General features: G+C 50.3%; 2 protein-coding genes across 4 annotated transcripts in view; one reads left to right on the top strand and one right to left on the bottom strand.

The window, feature by feature from the left end:
* Nucleotides 1-8,878, bottom strand: part of SLC39A11 (solute carrier family 39 member 11) — a 463,057-nt gene extending 454,179 nt beyond the window's left edge. Inside the window, exon 1 of the mRNA XM_080678282.1 lies at nucleotides 8,765-8,878. The gene's annotated coding sequence lies outside the window, so the exon portion shown is untranslated. The remainder of the gene's footprint in view (nucleotides 1-8,764) is intronic.
* On the top strand, nucleotides 8,303-20,375 carry COG1 (component of oligomeric golgi complex 1). Of its 3 annotated transcripts, none has more exons than XM_080678275.1 (15): nucleotides 8,303-8,673; nucleotides 11,498-11,739; nucleotides 11,883-12,064; nucleotides 12,177-12,347; nucleotides 13,212-13,368; nucleotides 13,904-14,114; nucleotides 14,481-15,272; nucleotides 15,747-15,893; nucleotides 16,346-16,507; nucleotides 17,504-17,631; nucleotides 18,100-18,208; nucleotides 18,813-18,922; nucleotides 19,000-19,078; nucleotides 19,534-19,567; nucleotides 20,187-20,375. In XM_080678275.1, the coding sequence occupies exons 1-14, from the start codon at nucleotides 8,359-8,361 to the stop codon at nucleotides 19,546-19,548; spliced, it is 2,820 nt and encodes a 939-aa protein (XP_080534401.1). In that variant the 5' UTR covers nucleotides 8,303-8,358; the 3' UTR covers nucleotides 19,549-19,567; nucleotides 20,187-20,375. The 3 variants fall into 3 exon arrangements, with proteins under 3 accessions (XP_080534401.1, XP_080534402.1, XP_080534400.1); XM_080678276.1 differs by having other exon boundaries at nucleotides 19,531-19,567; XM_080678274.1 differs by lacking the exon at nucleotides 19,534-19,567.
* The last annotated feature ends 368 nt before the right edge of the window (nucleotides 20,376-20,743 follow it).

The following is a 20,743-nucleotide window of genomic DNA, read 5'->3' as shown; positions in this document are numbered from 1 at the left end:
ATGCTGAACAAAGTGACAGCGGACAGGTCAACTCCCAGAGCCGTTCAGAAGCCTCCTCCCCGGGAAAAGTCTGCAGGCGAGTGTCCAGGGGCCTGAGAGCCGGCCCAGCTGGAAAGGTCAGAGTGCGCGTGTGCGCAGGTGACTTTTGGAATCCTGTTTAGAGACAGTTTAGTGTGCACAGTGCGTTTTTGCTGAAGAACATTTACTTGTGATTTCATAGCCTCCCATCACTCTGGCTGTCAGTCACGGATAAAGAGCAGCGGGTTTTTACAAACAATACATCAATCGTTATCCCAGGAGGTGGAAAACTCCCTTCTCTCTCCCGCCCTCGTTCTCTCCCCCATGGCATTTCACCCGCCCCCCCCCCCACGCCCACCCCTGCCCCTTTCTGAAGGTGGTGCGGGTCATGGCATGGAAGCCTTCGGGCGCTCTGCCACCCGCCTCCGAAGGCTTGGTGGCGTCTTCTTTCTTCTCCCATGCCCCGTGGACACCAGGAAACCTGGGACATCCCGTAAAAGCCACCAGCAGCCCCAGCTGCAAAAACAGTGTCAATTACGTGACGTGATGGATGGCTTTAATATGTCAGGAATAGGTGTGCACGTAACTCGATGTTCTTGTTATTCTCACGGTACTTGTGAACACGGCATTCCTGCATGTCCAGCGCTTAGAAAACAGTTGCTAAAACTGCTTTTGCTTTCAAATAAGCGGCAACTGACTTTGAGTCTGTTTGTTTCTCTATCAGCCGATGTACTTTGGTGTTCTAATTGATTATATATACTTGGAAACAAAACGCAAACATTTCTTTTCAGCGACTTTTTCCTTTTGCAAGTGTCCTGTTTTATAAACCACCTTCTCATGAAACCCTATACCCAACGGGAGGGACTCAGACTAAAGCCTGCTCCTTAGGCCAGCTTCGCGACCTCACCTGTGAAAAGACCCCACGTGTTTGGGAAAAGGGGAGGGTCTGAGGTGACATAACCCACACTTTCCAGGTTTCCTAAAACACTGGCCTGGAAACTTAAGAATTTTACAATTTGTTTTAAAATCTAAGCCCTACGAAATGTCTTCTAGATGTCTTAGCAATCACTGGTTTGGTAGCAAAAAGTAATAATAATAATAATAATAATAATAATAATAATAATAATCTTAAGAGCTGACAACCACTGGTGAGTTCCATTTTGTCCACAGACTGATTTTTTTTTATATATATAAAATATATTTTATTGATATTTTACAGAGAGGAAGGGAGAGGGATAGAGAGCCAGAAACATCGATGAGAGAGAAACATCGATCAGCTGCCTCCTGCACACCTCCCACCGGGGATGTGCCCGCAACCAAGGCACATGCCCCCGACCAGAACCGAACCCGGGACCCTTCAGTCCACAGGCCGACGCTCCATCCACTGAGCCAAACCGATCAGGGCCACAGACTGATTTTTTAAAATTTATCAATTTAAAAATATTTTTTTATTGAGTTCAGAGAAGGGACAGGGAGAGAGAGATAGAAACATCAATGATGAGAATCATTGATTGGCTGCCTTCTGCACACCCCCTACTGGGGACTGAGCCCACACATGCCCTGACCCGGAATCAAACCGTGACCTTCTGGTTCATAGGTCAACACTCAACCATGAGCCAAACAAGCTAGGGTTGCAGGCCAATTTTTAATGGCCCTGTCTGATTTCTTCCCGATTTTGTAACCTTGATCAAATAGCAGGGCTAAGACACTGTAAAGCGGATGATGAAAATGCCACAGAGACCTGCCAGGTCTGGCTGACAGCAAAACCGGTCAGAGAAAAATGTCAAGAGTTTTCAAATTAGGTCAAAGAAAACAACTATTTTTAAAAATCATCTTCTCATTTTCCTTTCACTCAAATTCAAAACATAACAGAAATGTCCAACTGCTTACAATGGAGTATTAACCACAAACGCGACTGCTAAAATCCAAAAACAGAATCAGTACACTGTTTGAGTGCTCAGGGTGTACCAAGCCCTGCTGGAAGCACTTTGTACACGCATCCTCTCATTTCAATTCCCACAGGACCTCTAGGAAGTAGGTACCGTTGTGATTCCCATTCTACAGATGAGGAAACTGAGGCTGACGGAGCATACGTGTGTCTCTTGCCGAGAACCCACACCTTTGCTACAGAGCACTTCTTTTTTAAAAATGTTTATTGATTTTAGAGAGAGAGAAAGGGAGAAGGTTAGAGAGAGAGAAACATCGATGAGAGAGAAACATCATCCATCAGCTGCCTCCTGCACACCCCCCACAGGGGATCGAGCCCGCAACCCGGGCATATGCCCTGACCTGGAACTGACCCGGCAGCCTCCTGGTTCCGGGGTTGATGCTCAAACAGCTGAGCTACACTGGCTGGGTCAGAACCATTGGCTTTATTATTATTATTATTATTTTGTTTGAAGTATTACAAATAGTAGTACATATGTCTCCTTTTTTTTTCCCCATTGACCTCCCCCCGGTCTCCCCTTCCCCCCAGTAAATGCCTTTACCTGCCCCCCCGCCCCAGTGTCTTGTATCCATTGGTTATGTTTATATGCATGCGTAGAAGTCCTTTGGTTGATCTCTTACAGCAACCCCCCAAACCTCCCCTGCCTTCTCGCTGTAGTTTGACAGTCTGTTCAATGCTTCTTTGCCTCTGTAACTATTTTTTTCCCCATTTCTTTCCTTTAAAAAATCTTGCCTCTGCAGACTAGAAATAAACATATAATAACAAAAAATGTTTGAGTCCCAATTTCAGTGTCCAACAGTTCTGAGTCCCCGTTTCAATGTCAAACAGTTCCTTATGTGTACACGTCAGCAATGATATCTGGATGGTGGGCACATGGTGGCAATGCAGGTCCGACCCTCTCTGGTTTGGTCCTAGGCAACCTGCTGCGACGCACAGCTGCTGAGTGCTATCGTGGCAAGGCGTCGTCAGCGTCTTCCATCTCTGGACTGTTTTTCCTCTTGTCTTCGTGGTTGGAGCAGACCTGTCAATTCCTCTCTGTTGCAGGAATCCACATGGTCTTGGAGTTGTTTTCTGAAAATATACAAACATATTCTCGACCAAAAGTCAATAAAGGAATCTTTTCTATATAATTGATTTGGGATCCTTTTTATTTTTGCCCAAACAATTTTCCTTTGTCTTATTTAGACACCATGTGTGTTTTTCATGGGTGTCTTGCTGTTAGCATTACAAATAAAAGTTAATTTTGTAAAGTAAAAATTTTCTAGATGTAATTTACTTATAGAACCATTGGCTTTCAATCAAATGTCTTTCCTGAGCATCCCGCACAGGACTGGCTAACTTATTAAGGACTCGGTCACACACCAGTCAAGGACATGACGTTTGGAGTGTGAGCTTCGCGATCACCTCTGTCAGTCAAGGTGCTGAGAAGGTGTGGAGCCCAGACGCCGGGTCCCCTCCGTCGGCTGTGATGCCTGCCGGGCTATTTGCTGAAGGCAGAGGTTCGGGGTATCTGCAAACTGGTAAGTCAAATAGCCACCCCTTCTACCACAACTGTCCTCTCCAGTGGACACAGGCTGACAAACACTGCCATGAAGATAAGATGTCAAGATGACTGCGTTAGCCTCTCTGTCCTGTCGGCATCCTGGCCAAGAGCAAACACCAAATGTCTGAATCCCACCGGGCAGCAATGTGGAATTCAACCTCCTGATCCAGCCCCGCCTGTCCACTCCTTTATGGACACAGCCTGCCTTTACCAGATCGGATCTCCCTTTCTTTTCTTCACTCTGTCACTTGCTGTCTGATTCCTCTCCTTTTCTTCCTTCTTGCTTTCTCCTGCTCAGGAGGGTTCCATTTCCTATGTTCATGTTCCTAGGTCATTTTGCCTTTCCAGGTGTCAGCGATGCCCCATCCTCACCCCATTCTCACATGTGAGAACACAGGCCTTCCTCCGGCATCATCGGGGCGCAGGGATAAGATGCAGCGGGTCACAGTCCGGAGGGGACAGGGAGGTGCCACTCACGCAGCCGCCTGATTGGAAACCAGGCATCGCTACGAACGTGCTGTGACGGAGCACTGCTTCCTGCATTCAGTGTCCCAACGGTTAGGCAATGGCTGGCCAAAGACCCCTTTGCCTTTCCTGGCTCATCTTCTGAGCCGCGGCTCTGTGATGGTGTGACATATACGCATGACACTACCGTTCACTCACTTTGCCAATATTGATGGAACCATTGAGTTTGGGAACCAAAGTCTGTGGGGCCCTGTCCCAGATGCTGGACTGCATTATCGCATAAAGGAAAGAGAGCATGCGGTGTCTGCAAAAAAAAAAATGAAAAGAAAATAATCTGTGAAAAACCCTTCTAGTTTCAGGCAGCATGCTGGCGTGGTTTTTCTATTTCTATTAAAAAGTGAGCAGAAGCCTAGCCCCTCAATGTTCAGAATGAGAGAAGAGTTCCAATGGGCCGAGCAAAAATAAGAATGTCAGAATATGTCCCGCTGAAACCGGTTTGGCTCAGTGGATAGAGCGTCGGCCTGCGGACTGAAGGGTTCCGGGTTCGATTCCGGTCAGGGGCATGTACCTTGGTTGCGGGCACATCCCCATTGGGAGGTGTGCAGGAGGCAGCTGATCGATGTTTCTCCTCTCATCGATGTTTCTAATTCTCTATCCCTCTCCCTTCCTCTCTGTAAAATATCAATAAAATATATTAAAAAAAAAAAAAGACTATGTCCCCACTTTTGAAAGACAGCCCTCCAGCATGCAGACACTCGCCTAGCAGGCATGGCCACCCCATGTGCCCTCTGCCTCCAGGCCCTTGGAGAGCCACCCCCACCTTGAGTCCCCAAACTGCCATACCTTTATTTTTTATATATATTTTTATTGATTTCAGAGAGGAAGGGAGAGATAGAAACATCAATGAGAATCACTGATCAGCTGCCTCCTGCACGCCCCTTACTGGGGATCCAGCCAACAACTCGGGCATGTGCTCTGACTGGGAATCGAACCATACCTCCTGGTTCATAGGTCGATGCCCAACTACTGAGCCACGCCAGCTGGGCAGCAGAGACCCACCTTTAGGCAAAGGGTAGGAAGCAGTGTGGGAACGATCTCAATGTTGCTCAGAATCGTTTGGCCCATCTGATGGTCTCTTGAAGACCTCAAGTTTTCTTTGAAGCTAAGAAGGTGACAAGGCAGAAAGATCAAGGACTTTAGAGTCAGACTGACCAGGGCCTGGGGACAGACTCGGCCGTGACTACCTGCGTAATCTCTGACAGGTTCCTTGGTCCTCCTGAGTGAGTGTACAACCACCTCGGCTGCAGGATTATTGCGAGAGTTAAAGATAATAGATGCAAAGTGCCTAGATGGAGCCCCAAATTACAGCTGTTATCATTGGCAGAATGCCTAGGTTGGATTTCAGGGGCCCGGGAGGATCTAAATATAATCTCTTGAATTTACACGTTGGATGTTTAAAATTCTGCCCTTAAAGATTTAAGGTGAAAAGGAGAAAACGTGACATCAAGAGTCACCGCACAATACACACACACACACACACACACACACACACACACACACACTCATCCTTAAAGCAAAACAAACGATGGCAATAAAATGGTGGTGGTGGGGGGGTGCGGGCTTTACTCATTTATTTCCAAGAGAGAAAAAAAAGACTTTAGTTCTCATCTCTGCCCATCTGTCCCTAGCACAGCACCCAGTCCGGCTGCTGAAGCTGAGCTCCTTGCCCAATCCTGGCTCTGACAGGGCAAGAAGGCAGAAGGCAGAGGACAGGGCTACGGCCTCTAACTTAGAAAGGAGACGGGAGAGTTATCAAGTCAAAGCCCGTTCGTTCGAGGCTGTTAGATGCTGGGTTCTGCAGGCAGAAGAGCAACAGTGGCATCTACAGGGCAGCAGATGAACTTGGCCGGGGAAGCAGAGAGGAAGGTTAGGGAAAGCACTGCCTTCAGAACACGCCCCCACAGAGGAGACATCAGCTGCCGAGCTTGCCTCTTCTCTATGCACCTGTAATGACAGGTGTGTGCACCCGTGCAAACCACCGTAAACAAACCCGTAGGTCTCCACACCCTAACTGATGTGTTGACATTCCTTGCTCTGGCTATTAGATAGACATCAGGCAGCCAGGCCAGTGTGGCTCAGTGGTTGAGCACTGACCCATGAACCAAGAGGTCACTGGTTCCATTCCCAGTCTCTCATCAATGTTTCTCTCTCTCTGTTCCTCTCCCTTCTTCTGTCTCTAAAAAACAAAACAAAACAACAAAAACATTTAAAAAAGACATCAGACAAGCTCATGGAGCTGGAAACTTGGGGAGTGTGTCAGCAAAGTCTCCAGGGCTGGCAACCAAAACTGATTTTTCAAAGAAATGAAATTTGTCTTTAAGATGTTAGACAACTCATAGAATCTCTGGGGAAGGTAGGGAACTGGGCTCAGGGGGCAGAGAGGAACAAAGGGAGCTAAACATTCAGAACCCAGCCAAGGCATGCCGCAGGGCGATTCCGGTGAGGATAGCATTGCGTCACCCACAGCTGCCGCCAGCGCCGGAGGCTGGGCCCTGCAGCTGGATGTCTCAGAGAATGGTGCTTCCTCGGCCAACAGTGAGATCTGCATTGTCCCTGCTTCGCGGCACCACCAGCTCTCCATTTAAAGTCCTAGGTGGTTGTGTCTGATTGGCCGATAACAGGGTAGCTCTAAGGGGAAAAGATGTTGCCATACAGAGGCGACTTCCCCAGACACAGAGGAGATATTCTGCAGATGCTGGGCAGCCAAGCACAGACAAGGGTCCCCTACAGAATGGGATGCAGCGACAGCAAATTGCAGATCCATCACCAGGGAGTGTTTTTTTGAGTTTGTGAGAAGTTGTGTGACAAAGTAGGAAAGGAATGAGCCAGGAATTCAAAATTCTAGGTCCAAGGGCTGATTCTGTCACTTATTAGCTATGTAACGTGGCTAATAAATAAGCTTTCTGGGTTTTTGTCATGCATAGAATGATTATTCCTACCTACCTTGTAGACCAGATCATTGTGTTGAACAGGCTTTGAAAATTACACTATTACTGAGTAAATCCACTTGCCTCTGAGGGTCCCAGGTTATCCATTTGTAAAATGAGACTATTCCCTACATTGTAGGGCTACTTTGAGCTAAAGTAGAATATTATAAACGAATGGCTTGTTTACAGATTGAAATTATTTTATGTTTGGGGTTTGCATCAAAATAATGGAGGTGGTGGGTGAGAGAGGAAGTGGGCAGCAATATAGATAAGACTGACCTTGAGTTATTACACCTGGCTGGTGGGCACATTATACCATTCTCTCTACGTTAGTATAGAAATCTCCAATAAATGGTGTGTGTGTGTGTGTGTGTGTGTGTGTGTGTGTGTGTGTGTGTGTGTGTGTGTGTTAATGAAGTGTCTTGTAAATACCTAGAAGAAACAGGCCACACTCTTCAAATTTTATTATTGAGTCGGTGTCAGGTGACACCTCCGCCATCACCGCCCTCCTAGGCATTGCTTTCTCAGGATTGTGGTCCTCCCTCTCTCCCATTCCCTCCTCCCCGGACAGGTGGTGCCAAGGGAAGCCAGAATTAGGGAAACATCTTCAGTGGCAAAACACTAGTTTGAAACAAGAACGAAAACCCCAAAGAACTAACCAGCGTATTCATCAACAATAGAAAAACAAGCAAAACGAGTGCGCACACAACCCCTTGAGGAGGGCAGCCCGTCCCTGCGCTCCGTCCCGGTTCCGAGCGCCCGTGAAGTTACTCTTTCCAAAGAACAAGAGCGGACTCACACTTCTCTTTTCCCAACATAGCATTGGGCTCCGGACCACGGAAAATGGATCGCAAAGACGCCACGGCAGGCTGCAGCAGGGAGCACAGTGTTCGAGCTGCACGCCAGCCGCAGCCCAGTGCCAGCGGGCGGCTCTGGGCGTCCACTCGGCTCCGGATGGCCCAGCACACCGGGAGCCTGTGGGGTTCCGAGGGAAAGGGACCGACCGAGAGTGCCAGCGCCTCGCCGCAGGGGGAAGACCACTGACCGGGGTCCTGATAGGCCCAGGAAGGGACAGGAGCATCCTGAGACTTCACGACTGGACGGCGGGTGTTTGATTACGATCGTTAACTCCGACGAGGAAAGGCTCCCAATGCGCTGCGAAGGGGTTCAGATCCCCGCGAGGCTGGGCCCGCAGACAGCCTGTCAGCCTTGGCGGTCTAACCTAACCACGTGGTCTCCCTTTTTAAAATCGCCGCGCAGGGCCAACGCCAGTCAGCGCCCGCCGGAAACAGGCCTTGCTGCCAGCGGGGCGGAAGTATTTCCGCCCCCAACCAAGATGGCGTCCGCGACGGGGCCGTTGGACGGAAGTGACCTGAGGGGCGGCTGACGGGTCCATCATGGCGGCCACGGCCACCTCCGCCGCGTTCAAGCGGCTGGATCTGCGTGACCCCGCGGCACTTTTCGAGACCCACGGAGCGGAGGAGATCCGAGGGCTGGAGCGCCAGGTTCGGGCCGAGATCGAGCACAAGAAAGAGGAGCTGCGGCAGATGGTGGGCGAGCGGTACCGCGACCTGATCGAGGCGGCCGACACCATCGGCCAGATGCGCCGCTGCGCCGAGGGGCTGGTGGACGCCGTAAAGGCCACCGACCAGTACTGCGCGCGTCTCCGCCAGGCGGGCTCGGCCGCGCCCCGGCCGCCGCGGGACCCGCAGGTCAGTCCCGAGCCCCGCAACCCCCGCGCGCAGACTCCTGCGGAACCGCCCGCGCGCTGACTCCCGCGGACCCGCCCTCGCGCAGCCTCACCTGCTTTCGGGGGGAGCGTGTGCCACTTCGGGGGCTCCTCTGCTCGGGGACGCGGCCGGCAGGCCTCCCGCTGGCTGCTGACCCACCCGCCAGGCCATTTGGCTCCTTCTGCGGGAGCCTCCCCGACTTCGGGCCGGGAAGCCCTCGCCTCCTCATGCGTTCCACGGGCTCCCACGTCCGACGTTAGCGGGAAACGCCAGGGGTCTCCCTCGCCTGACAGCTCGGCCTTCTCCCTGTGTGGTATTTCCTGATGTTCTTAGCACACATTTCTCCACGTTGACGTCGCTCCCCCAGTCGTTCATTCCTCATACCAGCCTTCCCCACCCAGTTCCCAAGAACCACGTCCACAATCCCGAGGAGCTAGGTCACCCGTTGCTGGGGGGTCGAACCGGGCTCCAACATCAAGCCATCCCTGTAATAGCGGAACATTCCCAGTCAGTGAGCTCAGGGTATCCCAACCAGGTGATCCCAAGTGTTCTCTCCGACCGCCAGTGATTAGACGTGAGGTGGAAGGATGCAGTTGGAGCAGCGTTTGTGTTCTGTGTTTGGAGGACAGTGTTGACTTAGGGACAGTGACAGCTTGAAAAGAAAAGGGCGCGCGGGCGAGAAAGGTCAACAAGGATTTGTTCTTAAAAACCTGGGAGAAGAACCTGACACCGAAGTGCAAGGAGAAACTGCAAAAGTACCACTTAGCTCCATTTTGGAAGTTTTTAACACAACCCGGGTTTTAGAGGAAGTCAGGTCAGTAGGCTGGGCTCCCACAATAGCAGGTTGGGGCGGCCGGTGTAGCTCAGTGGTTGAGCGTCCACCCAGGAACCAGGAGGTCACCATTCGATTCTGTTTGATTCTGGGTCAGGGCACCTGCCTGGGTTGCAGGCTTAACCCCCTGTAGAGGCGTGCAGGAGGCTGCTGATCCATGATTCTTTCTCATCATCGATGTTTCTATCCCTCTCTTCCTTCCTCTCTCTGAAATAAGTAATTTTAAAAAATGTTAAGAAAATGGGTTGGAAATAGCTGATTTTTGAAATGAGTGACCTCATTCCTCTGTAAGCTGTACACGGAGTACATGTCCCTCCCTATGTGGCCAGCTTCTGTTACCACTGAGTCATGCTTCAAGGTTTATTAGTAAATTATCTTGTACTCTTGCTTGCTTTTAGAAATGTATTTATTTTTATAGTTGCTATATCTGACCGAAACCCACCAAACGTTGCCTTTCTTTAAGGCACAAAGAAATGGAAGTCCCCCAGTTCCTGCTCGGACAGAGCTTACAATCTATTCCAGCTATTAAGTCCATGAAAAATTGATAAGAAAAAATGTAAATAATGTACAGTAGCAGTAGAAAACATCTTAGCATTATGGTGATCAGTTCCCAAAATAATTGTGCACATTTACCATAAGAATTCCGAAGGGAGGCGTTTCAGACTCGGTCCTTCCTTCTCAGCAAAGAGGGGCCTTAAGGACAGATGAGGCTTGGAATGTGGGTCAGAAATATGTAAAGACAATTAAAACTGGTAATGAATTTCATTAAAGCAGGGTTACTCACCCTCGGGGCTGTTGACATTTGGGGCCGGGTCATTCTTTGTGGGAGTGGCTGTCCTGTGGATGTGTACAAGCATTCCTGGCCTCCATCTGTTAGATGCCAGCAGCACCCTCCCTCTCCCCCCTGTGATCATCACAAATGTCTCCAGATACTGCCAGACGTTCCCTGGGACATGAAATCGCCCCTCTGCCCCACACATGCAAACCAACGGATCCAAGGGCCCCTGGAAGAAAGTAGTGGAGGATGGGAACCCTTGACTACCAGGCTGATACGAAGCAGTGAGGGGCCTTTAAAACCAAGCAAAGATAATATCTAAGTAGCTGCTGAAGAAGGTAAACTTGACAGTAAAGGAAAAGGACCGATTGGAGGAGTAGTGAATGAACACAGCACAGGCTAAATGTTTTTGGATGAATCTGAGTGCAAGGTGAATGATGATGACCTGCATTAGGGTGGTGGAAGTGTAACAGAAACTTAGGAGGTCATGACTCTGGGGAATTCAGCAGTAGAGTGTGATGTGTGCTAAGATAGATAGGGAGGAGATGGCCAAGATTTTTGTGAGGGAGATGAATTTAGTTTGAAGTAGACTGATAATGGAATGGTAGTGACACCTAGCAGGCAGCGGCACAAAAGGCTGGGCTGGGATTCAGAGGCGTGAGGAGGACTAAAGATAAAGATGTAGTGGTCTGCTTAGGGGTGATGCTTGAGGGAAGAGACTCCTGAAGTGAAAGGACAGACTGACGGGGGTGGAGGCATGCGGACTGAGACAAGGGAAGATTCGGGGGAGGGCTGGTGAATAGAACAGCCAGCAAGGAAGTCCATGATGCACTTGAAGAAGCAGGAGAATGTGTAGGAGGCTGAACATCTGGAAAGGGAAGGAAAAGTGCACTCCCGAGGGGTCCGTAGGGCTCCGTGCCATTGAGGCATCACAGGAGCAGTAACCAGACTGTGCGATGACCAGGGTAAGCGCGCCTCTCCCTGGGCCTGAGCAAAGCTGCACGCCACAGGCAGGAGAACTGGTGGGATTGCGCAGCACGCCCCCTCCAGGAATTCCACTGCACTGCGCTTGGATGCCTTGCTGAAGGGCACTGCATCGGCTCCTTGAAAGCTGTGAACCCTAAAGCGCCTCACACTTCAGCCTGCCGAACCCTCCCCTGCTTGTGTTTCCTCCTCTGACCCTGTGCCTTTCCCTGTAGCCACAGCCGTCCCGGGAGAAGTTCTACAGCATGGCTGCCCAGATCAAGCTCCTCCTAGAAATTCCTGAGAAGATCTGGAGCTCGATGGAAGCCTCTCAGCACCTCCACGCCACACAGCTGTACCTGCTCTGCTGCCACCTGCACAGCCTGCTCCAGCTGGATTCTTCCGGCTCCCGATACAGCCCCGTCCTCTCCCGCTTCCCCATACTCATCCGGCAGGTGGCAGCGGCCAGCCACTTCCGGTAGGTGGACCCAGCATGATCATCTCTGGTGAGGGCTGCGCTTCACCACTACAGCTTTGTGGAGGATGTCTTCTTTCCTGGGGCACCAAGGCTCTTGCCTCAAAATGTGCAAAATCCCCTGGTGACCTTTGTCATCTTTCTAGGACAACCATTCTGCATGAAAGCAAGATGCTGCTCAAATGCCAGGCTGTGTCGGACCAAGCAGTAGCGGAGGCCCTGTGCTCTGTAATGCTCTTAGAAGAGAGTTCTCCTCGCCAAGCCCTGGCAGACTTCCTGTTGGCCAGAAAGGCAGCTATTCAGAAACTTCTCAACCAGCCGCACCATGGTGGGTACCACGGGAATGGGGAAGGATGCGCTGAGGGAGACTGAAGCATGCAGAGCATTTTGTTACTAACGTTACTAGAGGAGAGTGTTTAAAGGGATGGTTTCTTCCGTAGGTGCTGGTATCAAGGCTCAGATTTGCTCATTAGTGGAGTTGCTGGCCACCACTTTGAACCAAGCTCATGCTCTCTTCTACACTTTACCAGAAGGGCTGCTGCCAGACCCATCCCTGCCATGCGGCTTGCTCTTCTCAACTCTGGAGACCATCACAGGCCAGCATCCTCCTGGTAAGCTTGTAGCCAACCTTTTTTATCTTCTGGTTCATTCAAATGATGATTTTTGAGATCTACCATCTGCCAGCTACTATGCTAGGCTCTGGGATACAGCAGTGAACTGGACAAATACAGAACCCACCTTTGTAGAGGTAACAGTCTAGCAGTAGAGGCAGATTTTGAAGTCAAATGCACACATACCTGTTTAATATCAATATTGGTCTTTGCTCTGAAGTAGTAGAAGTTGGCTTGGGAACATTGACATGAGGGACCTCACCAATGTTACTTGCCCTGGAGAAGTGATATTGAAACTGAAACCTAAAAGTTGAGTAATCTTAGTCAGGTGAAGAAGGCAAGGAAAAGAGTGCCAGGCAAAGGGAAGGGGATGTGCAAAGGCCCTGAGGCACAATGAGGGGCCTCCCAGAGTCACACAGCGTGGCCTGTGCCCTGCTGGAGGGAGCGGTCACCTCTGAAGAGCTGTAACTCAGTGACCAGGATGAGTGGCCATCAGTTCTTCCCTCAGATCTTCAAGGGAGGTTGGAGGAGGGTGAGAAACAGGAAGCATCACCTTTTTGACAACTTGAGTTCTACTTTGCAAATGTCGAGGACTGCACAGCATCCAGGACTTCTTTCTCTCTTCCCCATTCCATTCCTCGCTTTCCTTGCCTTCTCAGCCAATAGGATGGACCGGAGTTGGAGGGAAGCTGCCAGCTCCCTGATGACAGAGCCCTGGACATATTCTGTGCTTCCCTTCCCCCCCTTTTTCAGGGCTCCAGTCTGCCCTGCCCAGAGGAAGCCTAGATGGAAATTCCTAGGTCCACTGTTTAATATGCTGTTCAGAGGATGGCCCGGGTCCTTCTCACTTGGCCTTCTCTTTAGAAAAGGGCATCGGTGTTCTCCAAGAGGAGATGAAGCTCTGCAGCTGGTTCAAGCACCTGCCGGCATCCATTGTCGAGTTCCGGCCGGCTCTGCGGACCCTCGCACATCCCATCAGCCAGGAGTACCTAACCGACACGCTGCAGAAGTGGATCCACATGTGAGTAGGCAGAGCTTTCCCAAGGCCGGCAGGCACCACCCTGCCAGCCTCACGTGTGGTCATAGGGCCAGTGATGAGTGAGGGACAAGCCTGACCTCCTGGATGATGCTCTGCACACCGCTCACTCGGTCATGTCGGCTCCTCACTCAGCCACCTGTTGCCAGCTTCATGGCGGGATAGCCCCTACTGTGGGGAACCAAGAAAGAATCTGTCTTTCAAAATACCACGTAGAAGATTTTAAATTCTCTTTATGTGAGAGTTCTGTCACCCTAGACTTTTCTTTAGTTCTGGAAGACACTGTAGGGCTCTCGACTTCCTTCCAGATGCCTCAGAGAAGCAAGGGTAGGCCCGGTGCAAGGGCCACAGGCTCTCCCCCCATTCAGCCAGAAACGCTGCGCTTATGCATATTTGTAACTGCTCTGAGATAAGTATGTTTATGTATTAGGAGGTTTTCAGATGGAGGCCTGCTCTTTCTCTTAATAAAGGTGTGGAATCACGAATCCAATGAGGCCTAAGGAAAACGATTTTGTTGCAGGTGCAAGGAAGACATTAAAAACGGGATCACCAACCTGCTCATGTTCGTGAAGAGCATGAAAGGCCTGGCAGGGATCCGGGACGCCGTGTGGGAACTCCTTACCAACGAGTCCACCAGTCGCAGCTGGGACGTGGTATGCCGGCGGCTTCTGGAGAAACCCCTCTTGTTGTGGGAGGATTTGATGCAGCAGCTGTTCCTTGACCGATTACAGGTACCGTGGGCAGCCCCGCGGGCAGTCGGTTGTATGGCCAGTCCTGGTGTGATCTGTGACTGTCTGGGTTGACTCCTGACGTTTCCTCAGTGTGTTCTTTCCCTGCTGACTTACTTCAGGGAGTCCTAGCATGCCTTCCGGGGGGCTCTTCTGGGTCTGCACAGAGACCCCGACTCCGGTGCTGGAAGAGCCCAGGCCTCTGGCAGGTGGTCGGGAACGTGTCTGTGTCCATCAGTGATGACTTTGTCCTCTGCCAGCGTCATGTCATGTGAGCCTGATGGAGAACACTCGGAATGCTGGATGGACTGCCACTTGGTCCTCGTGTTGAGATTTCTGAAAGGAATTGCTTTTCTCGTTCTGTTTTAGACGCTGACAAAAGAGGGCTTTGACTCCATCTCCGTGAGCTCCAGGCAGCTCCTCACCTCCGCCCTGCAGGAGCTCGAGAGCAGCACCAGCAAGTCTGCTTCCAACAAGCACATCCACTTTGAGCACAATATGTCTCTCTTCCTCTGGTCTGAGAGTCCTGGCGACCTGCCTCCCGATGCCGCCTGGGTCAGCGTGGCGAGCCGGGGCCCGTTTGGCGGCAGTGGGCTCTCCATGAAAGCTCAAGCTGTCAGCCCTTGTGTACAGAGCTTCTGCGCTGCCCTAGACGCTAAACTGAAGGTGAAACTGGATGACCTCCTGGCTTACCTTCCCTCTGACGACTCGTCCCTGTCCAAGGAGGTCACCCCCGTGCAAGCCAAGAACTGTGCCTTCGACAGGTACGCAGACGCCGGGACTGTGCAGGAGATGCTGCGGACTCACTCGGTGGCCTGCATCCAGCACATCACGGACTGCGTCCGGGCAGAGCTGCAGAGCATCGAGGAAGCTGTGCAAGGCCGGCAGGATGCCCTGGGCCGGGACAAGCTGCATGCAGTCCTTTTCATGGCCAGGCTCTGCCAGTCCCTGGGAGAACTGTGTCCTCACCTGAAGCAGTGCATCCTGGGAAAATCTGGGAGTTCTGAGAAACCAGCAAGGGATTCCAGGGCTCTGAAAAAACAAGGAAAGGGGAAAACGGAGAAGGTCCTACCTACGCAGGCCCAGTGGCAGGAAGTTAAGGAGCTCCTCCTGCAGCAGAGTGTGATGGGCTACCGGGTCTGGAGCTCGGCGGTTGTGCAAGTGAGTACAGGTAGCAAGGCCGCGTTCTTTTCTCGCTCCCCACTCCTCGTCTCCCTTTCACTATAGTCCAGTCTGGACGACCTTGATCTTTGAACAGGAAGGGAATAACAATTCTTACTCCACACAGAGCAAATGTCAAACCTCTTCCATTCATTTTTAGTCTGGACTTGGACCGAAACCCTGGTGATTTTCCCCTGCCATCTAATGAGAAAGACCATCTCTCTGGATAAGGATCTGTATTTCCTGCTCTTCACCCTAAATATCATGTTCCCTATAGTCTCTGCTGTCGTCTTAAGAGCTGACATTTGCAGAGTAATTAGCAACAACACCCCCACTGCCGATACCAGTAGTTAGCCAAGAGAAGAGTGACGTTTGCTACTTGCCACCCCACGTGACCTAAGCAGCAGAAGCTCGAGTCTGAAACAAACTGCAGGATCTGAGTGGCCTCTCTGGGCATCTGCCTTTTCTTACCAGGTTTTAGCTCATGGATTTGCCCAGTCATTACTTCTAGATGATGCTGGTTCAGTCCTGGCCACAGCCACCAGCTGGGATGAACTAGAAATTCAGGAGGAAGCGGAGTCTGGCAGCAGCATCACATCCAAGATCCGACTCCCTACCCAGGTAAGCCAGGGCCCCTGTCGGAGCCGGGCTGAGACCTGCTCTGAGGAAAGGAGAGAGCTTAGAAAGTCACTAATTGTCAGCGGCTGAGGGTGAGCTTCAGGTACAGTTACCACTTCCTGCAGGGGGTGGGCAGGCCAAAGGGCCCTGGGGTCAAGTAAAGAGGCTGCTCCAGAGCCAGTTATGCTTCTTCCCTTTCGTAGCACAGGCTCTGCTAATTAGAGAACCACTTACCCTTCAGTGACAACAGCAACATGAAACAGTGCCACCAGCCAGGTCGACCCAGGCCACCAAGGGAATGACAGCAAATGTCACTTGGATGTTAGCTGGTCTGTAAGAGGGGCTGATTGGAGAGGTCAAGGTCTTAGTGTGAAGCCAGGATAGATGGACCCATTGTTACTGCGTCTCATTTAATTGGTGCAAGTTGGCGACTCGGGGCTCCTTTGTCCTTTCAGCCGTCCTGGTATGTGCAGTCCTTCCTGTTCAGCTTGTGCCAGGAAATTAATCGGGTTGGAGGCCATGCCTTGCCCAAGGTGACGCTGCAGGAGATGCTGAAAAACTGTGTGGCTCAAGTAGTTGCTGCCTATGAGAAACTCTCAGAAGGAAACGAGATGAAGGTAGGTGTTTGAAGTTTTCTCCATTAAACACTGAAATAAACCTTAGCTTTTTCTGGGGCCTGGGCAGCGCACAGCAAGGACTCTGGGTGTTGAGGGGCACTGAGCCCAGGCTATCGAGTTGGTAGTGGCCTCCAACTCCGCGAGTGTAATTACACCGTTCTCAGGGTCAGGCCGGTCTTCATAAAAAGGCCTCAGAGTGACAAAGACCTCTCCTGACCAGGCACAGTCACACACGGGGGTTTGGGGCGAATCATTTACATCTCAGTTTCCTCAGGATCAAACGTGGTCTCTTAAACCAGTGGTCGGCAAACTCATTAGTCAACAGAGCCAAATATCAACAGTACGACGATTGACATTTCTTTTGAGAGCCAAATTTTTAAAACTTAAACTTCTTCTAACGCCACTTCTTCAAAATAGACTCGCCCAGGCCGTGGTATTTTGTGGAAGAGCCACACTCAAGGGGCCAAAGAGCCGCATGTGGCTCGAGAGCCGCAGTTTGCCGACCACTGTCTTAAACTAAACGGCTCTGGGGCTGGAAGTTGGATGCACAGCCGTGGCATGTGAGGTATATAAGAGTCCCTGCCTCCCAGCCCTCCTCTCCCCTCTCACCCATGGTCTGTGAAGCATTCTGCCCTCATGGCATATTCCCATTTCATTAGTAACACTTTTAAGACAGGCCCCCCTCCCAATGTGGGAAGAATTCAGGTAAGCCGTCTCTTCTGAGCTTGCTCACAAGGCCTCTCCTTCATGCAAGGGGCGTTTTCCCTTTAAAATGACCATCTCCAGCACCCGAGACCTTTTTTAAGGGCTGGGTCCTCCCTGTGGTTGTGTTTTAAGACCAAGTTTCTAAGCTGTTTTGTTGTGAGATTCAAGTGGTCTGAGTGTAAAAAGCATCTGCTTCTGAAATAAGCTGGGACTCAGCCAACCCGTGATGCTGTTTATTCCGTGCATGGAAGTCATCTCCCTTAATGGGCGGGGCGGGGCATTCGTTTGCAGAGAGAAGGTGCATTCCCAATGACCCAGAACCGGGCACTGCAGCTGCTTTACGACCTGCGGTACCTCAGCACTGTGCTCACGGCCAAGGGTGAAGAGGTGAAAAGTGGCCGCAGCAAACAGGACTCCAGGTAGCCTCACCCCAGCTCTCCCAATACAGCCTCTGCCAAATGCAAGCAGCCCCTTTCCCCTTTCCCCTTTCCCGGGGGAGCCACCAGGAGCCGCTGCACAGTAGCTGTGCTTGTTTTAGATAGGAAGCTCTATTGCCAGCAAGATACACACTGACCACCTGCTGGATAAAGTCCATGGCCAGACGGAGTAAGTGGGCTCTCATTCCTCTTCTCGCGAGTCCGCCTACCAACTGTTGGGTATAATTGGAGCCTCCAGTGCCCTCCCTAAACACAGCATGGGAAAAATGGACTTGTAGACATCACATCAGCTCAAAACTCTTGAGGATTATTAAGCACAACAATTAGTAATAAGTGGTAGTGAGCCAGCAATTAAGAATAAATCCAGCTCCAGGATTTCCATAGCATTCAAGTACCAGAAAATGGGGTTTTGTCCTAAAAACTGTGGACTCATCCTAATCCCTTTTTCAGAACTGAGAAAGTGGCTGACTACTTGGAAGCACTCATTGATCCTTTTGACCTGGATGTGTTCACACCACACCTCAACAGCAACCTCACGCGCCTGGTGCAGCGAACTTCTGTAAGCCAGTCCGTGACAGATAAACCTGCTCTAGCGCTAACGCTCCTGGAGACAGGCTGGGGGGGCAGGACATGAGCTGAGGTTAGTTATAAAGACTGAGAGAGCCGAAACCGGTTTGGCTCAGTGGATAGAGCGTCGGCCTGCCGACTGAAGGGTCCCGAGTTTGATTCCGGTCAAGGGCATGTACCTTGGTTGCGGGCACATCCCCAGTGGGAGGTGTGCAGGAGGCAGCTGATGTTTCTCTCATCGATGTTTCTAGCTCTCTATCCCTCTCCCTTCCTCTCTGTAAAATATCAATAAAATATATTTTAAAAAAATAAAAATAAATAAAAAAAATAAAGACTGAGAGAGGATTAGGTAAGATCTCCCTGCTGAGATCTGACCCCTTTCATGGTAGATAGGGGTTATTCAGGTTTATCAAGGCCTCAGAAAGGAATAAAGGAGCCATGTGACTGAGATTCTGACCGGTGGTAATTTTTAAGCATTAACACACTGAAAAGAATGTTCCCCAAAATGAGGGTGATCACAAAGTAATTACTTACACAGCAGTTCTAACTAGCCAGTAAACCCACCGTGTTTTTGTACCCCCTTTCTTGTCTGTCAGGTTCTATTTGGACTGGTTACTGGTACAGAGAATCAGTTCACCCCCAGGAGCAGTACATTCAACTCGCAAGAACCCCATAACATACTGCCGCTGGCATCGAGTCAGATCAGGTAACGATTCCACCAGGCTTCTGCTGGCCCCCCGCTTCCTGTTCATGCCACTGAAATGCCTTCATCTTGTCTTGGAGGTTTGGACTTCTTCCACTGAGCATGACAAGCACTCGAAAGGCCAAATCAACCAGCAGAAGCATCGAATCCAAAGCCCAGGTTAGTGCAGAAATCAAGTTCATCCCTATGGATCCTGTCCCATCTCCCACCAAACCACCCTCTCGGCTCCCCTTAAAGAATCGATAAAGAACTGAATGACAAAATGCACTAATGCTGCTTTTAATGGCGGCGCAGTATAGAAGTACAGGTTTTACTAGCTTGAGCTGATAGGTTTGAAAGGTGCTCATTTACACTATCAAGTAGCCTCATATAGAAACAGGTCTCAGGCTGCCGAGGCTGGAGAAGAGCTGCAGGACAGGAAGGAGGTTGTTCTTGGGTTTTGTAGGCTGAGAGTGAACTGCTAACCCAGCACTATCGTTACACTTGTTTGGGGAAAAAAATGGTTGTTTTGGTGATGGTTTCATCTTCCATTTCTTTTACTTGGGTGGTAAATAAAAGGAAATTTGCTTTCTTGATTTTACATTTTCTTGTTAATACACGTTTTGTTTCAGTAGGTTGCCATCCATTAGCCTGCAGGAGGAGTCCTGGGTATTTCTGCATTGTGTTGTATACATGTGTGTTTGAGAGCTCAAATGCTGGCTTCTTATAGCATTTAGTTGTTTACTTTATTGCTAGACAGAACATTAGCAATGAATCCTTTCCACATTCCCTGCCACAAACCCATTAAGATCCAAAATCTTTGTCAAACATCTGGTTTTAAAACTTGGGAGATGAATCCTTTCCACATTCCCTGCCACAAACCCATTACGATCCAAAATCTTTGTCAAACATCTGGCTTTAAAACTTGGGAGATGGTAGTAAAAAAAAAACTTGCACAAACCATCCACTCCATAAGCGTTGGCCTGTGCAGTAACTTTCCTCCATAATTCTAAGTTTCTACTTCAAGTAACCGACCTTCAAATTCTGTCCATAGTGAGGAACCACCACGGAAAGGAGGTGTAGATTTACCCTTTCCTACGGTAGTTCCATCTGCAAAGTTCAGTCGTCCCCATGTCCTCTTCAATCCCCTAACTAGAGCTGCCCGTGCTTCTCAGGTCTGTGTGTGCTGTGTGCACTCCGAGTGGGGTAGGGCGGGGCCAGGCGGGGGGTGAGCAGGCAGGAGGATCTGGGTGGACTCTAAGGCACTTTCCTCTCCATGCCATGGCAGGTTGTCCCCCCGGCACTCTCCCGAGCAGATGACCCGACGCATCCCGGCTCCTTATTCAGACAGTTTGTCAGTGAGGACGAAGACTCTACACCTTCATTATTCAAACTTGGTTGGCTCTCTAGTATGACTAAATAACATGGGACATGGCCATCACTCTCTAAATAAATACTACTGCATCATTTCTACGAACGGTGCCTCTGCTCATCCGTTTCTAAGCCACGCTAGTCTGTCCAGTCTCAGTGGTGGAATGTGGCCCCTAGTTACTGTTGCGGGGCGGTCACTTCAATTCTAAAGGGAATCCTTGGCCAACAGTCTCACAGCACTGTGACTTCAGACATCAGTTCAGATAGCTTACACTCTGTCAGCTTTCCAACAACGCTGCAATTCTCGACACTACAGGGTAGAATTATCAATGAGATCACATAAGCTGCCGAGAGAATAAGTTCGTAAGACAAAAAATTACATATTTCTTGACTGTCGGAACTGCAATGTTTCCTACCAAATCAGAGATGTAGGCTCTGAGCAATGAGGTGACAGTTATCTGCGTAGACAAGAAC

The sequence above is a fragment of the Plecotus auritus genome (genome assembly GCF_963455305.1).
Source record: "Plecotus auritus genome assembly, chromosome: 7".
NCBI lineage: Eukaryota > Metazoa > Chordata > Mammalia > Chiroptera > Vespertilionidae > Plecotus > Plecotus auritus.
Note: the sequence above shows the minus strand (reverse complement) of the source record. Positions and strands in the feature narration are given on the sequence as shown.

Excerpts from the sequence above, each read along its gene's own strand:
- COG1 (XM_080678274.1), top strand. The coding sequence starts at position 8,359 with ATGGCGGCCACGGCCACCTCCGCCGCGTTCAAGCGGCTGGATCTGCGT. Across the intron at positions 11,740-11,882 it reads GCAGCGGCCAGCCACTTCCG|GACAACCATTCTGCATGAAA; the intron begins GTAGGTGGACCC and ends TCATCTTTCTAG. Across the intron at positions 14,115-14,480 it reads TGTTCCTTGACCGATTACAG|ACGCTGACAAAAGAGGGCTT; the intron begins GTACCGTGGGCA and ends GTTCTGTTTTAG.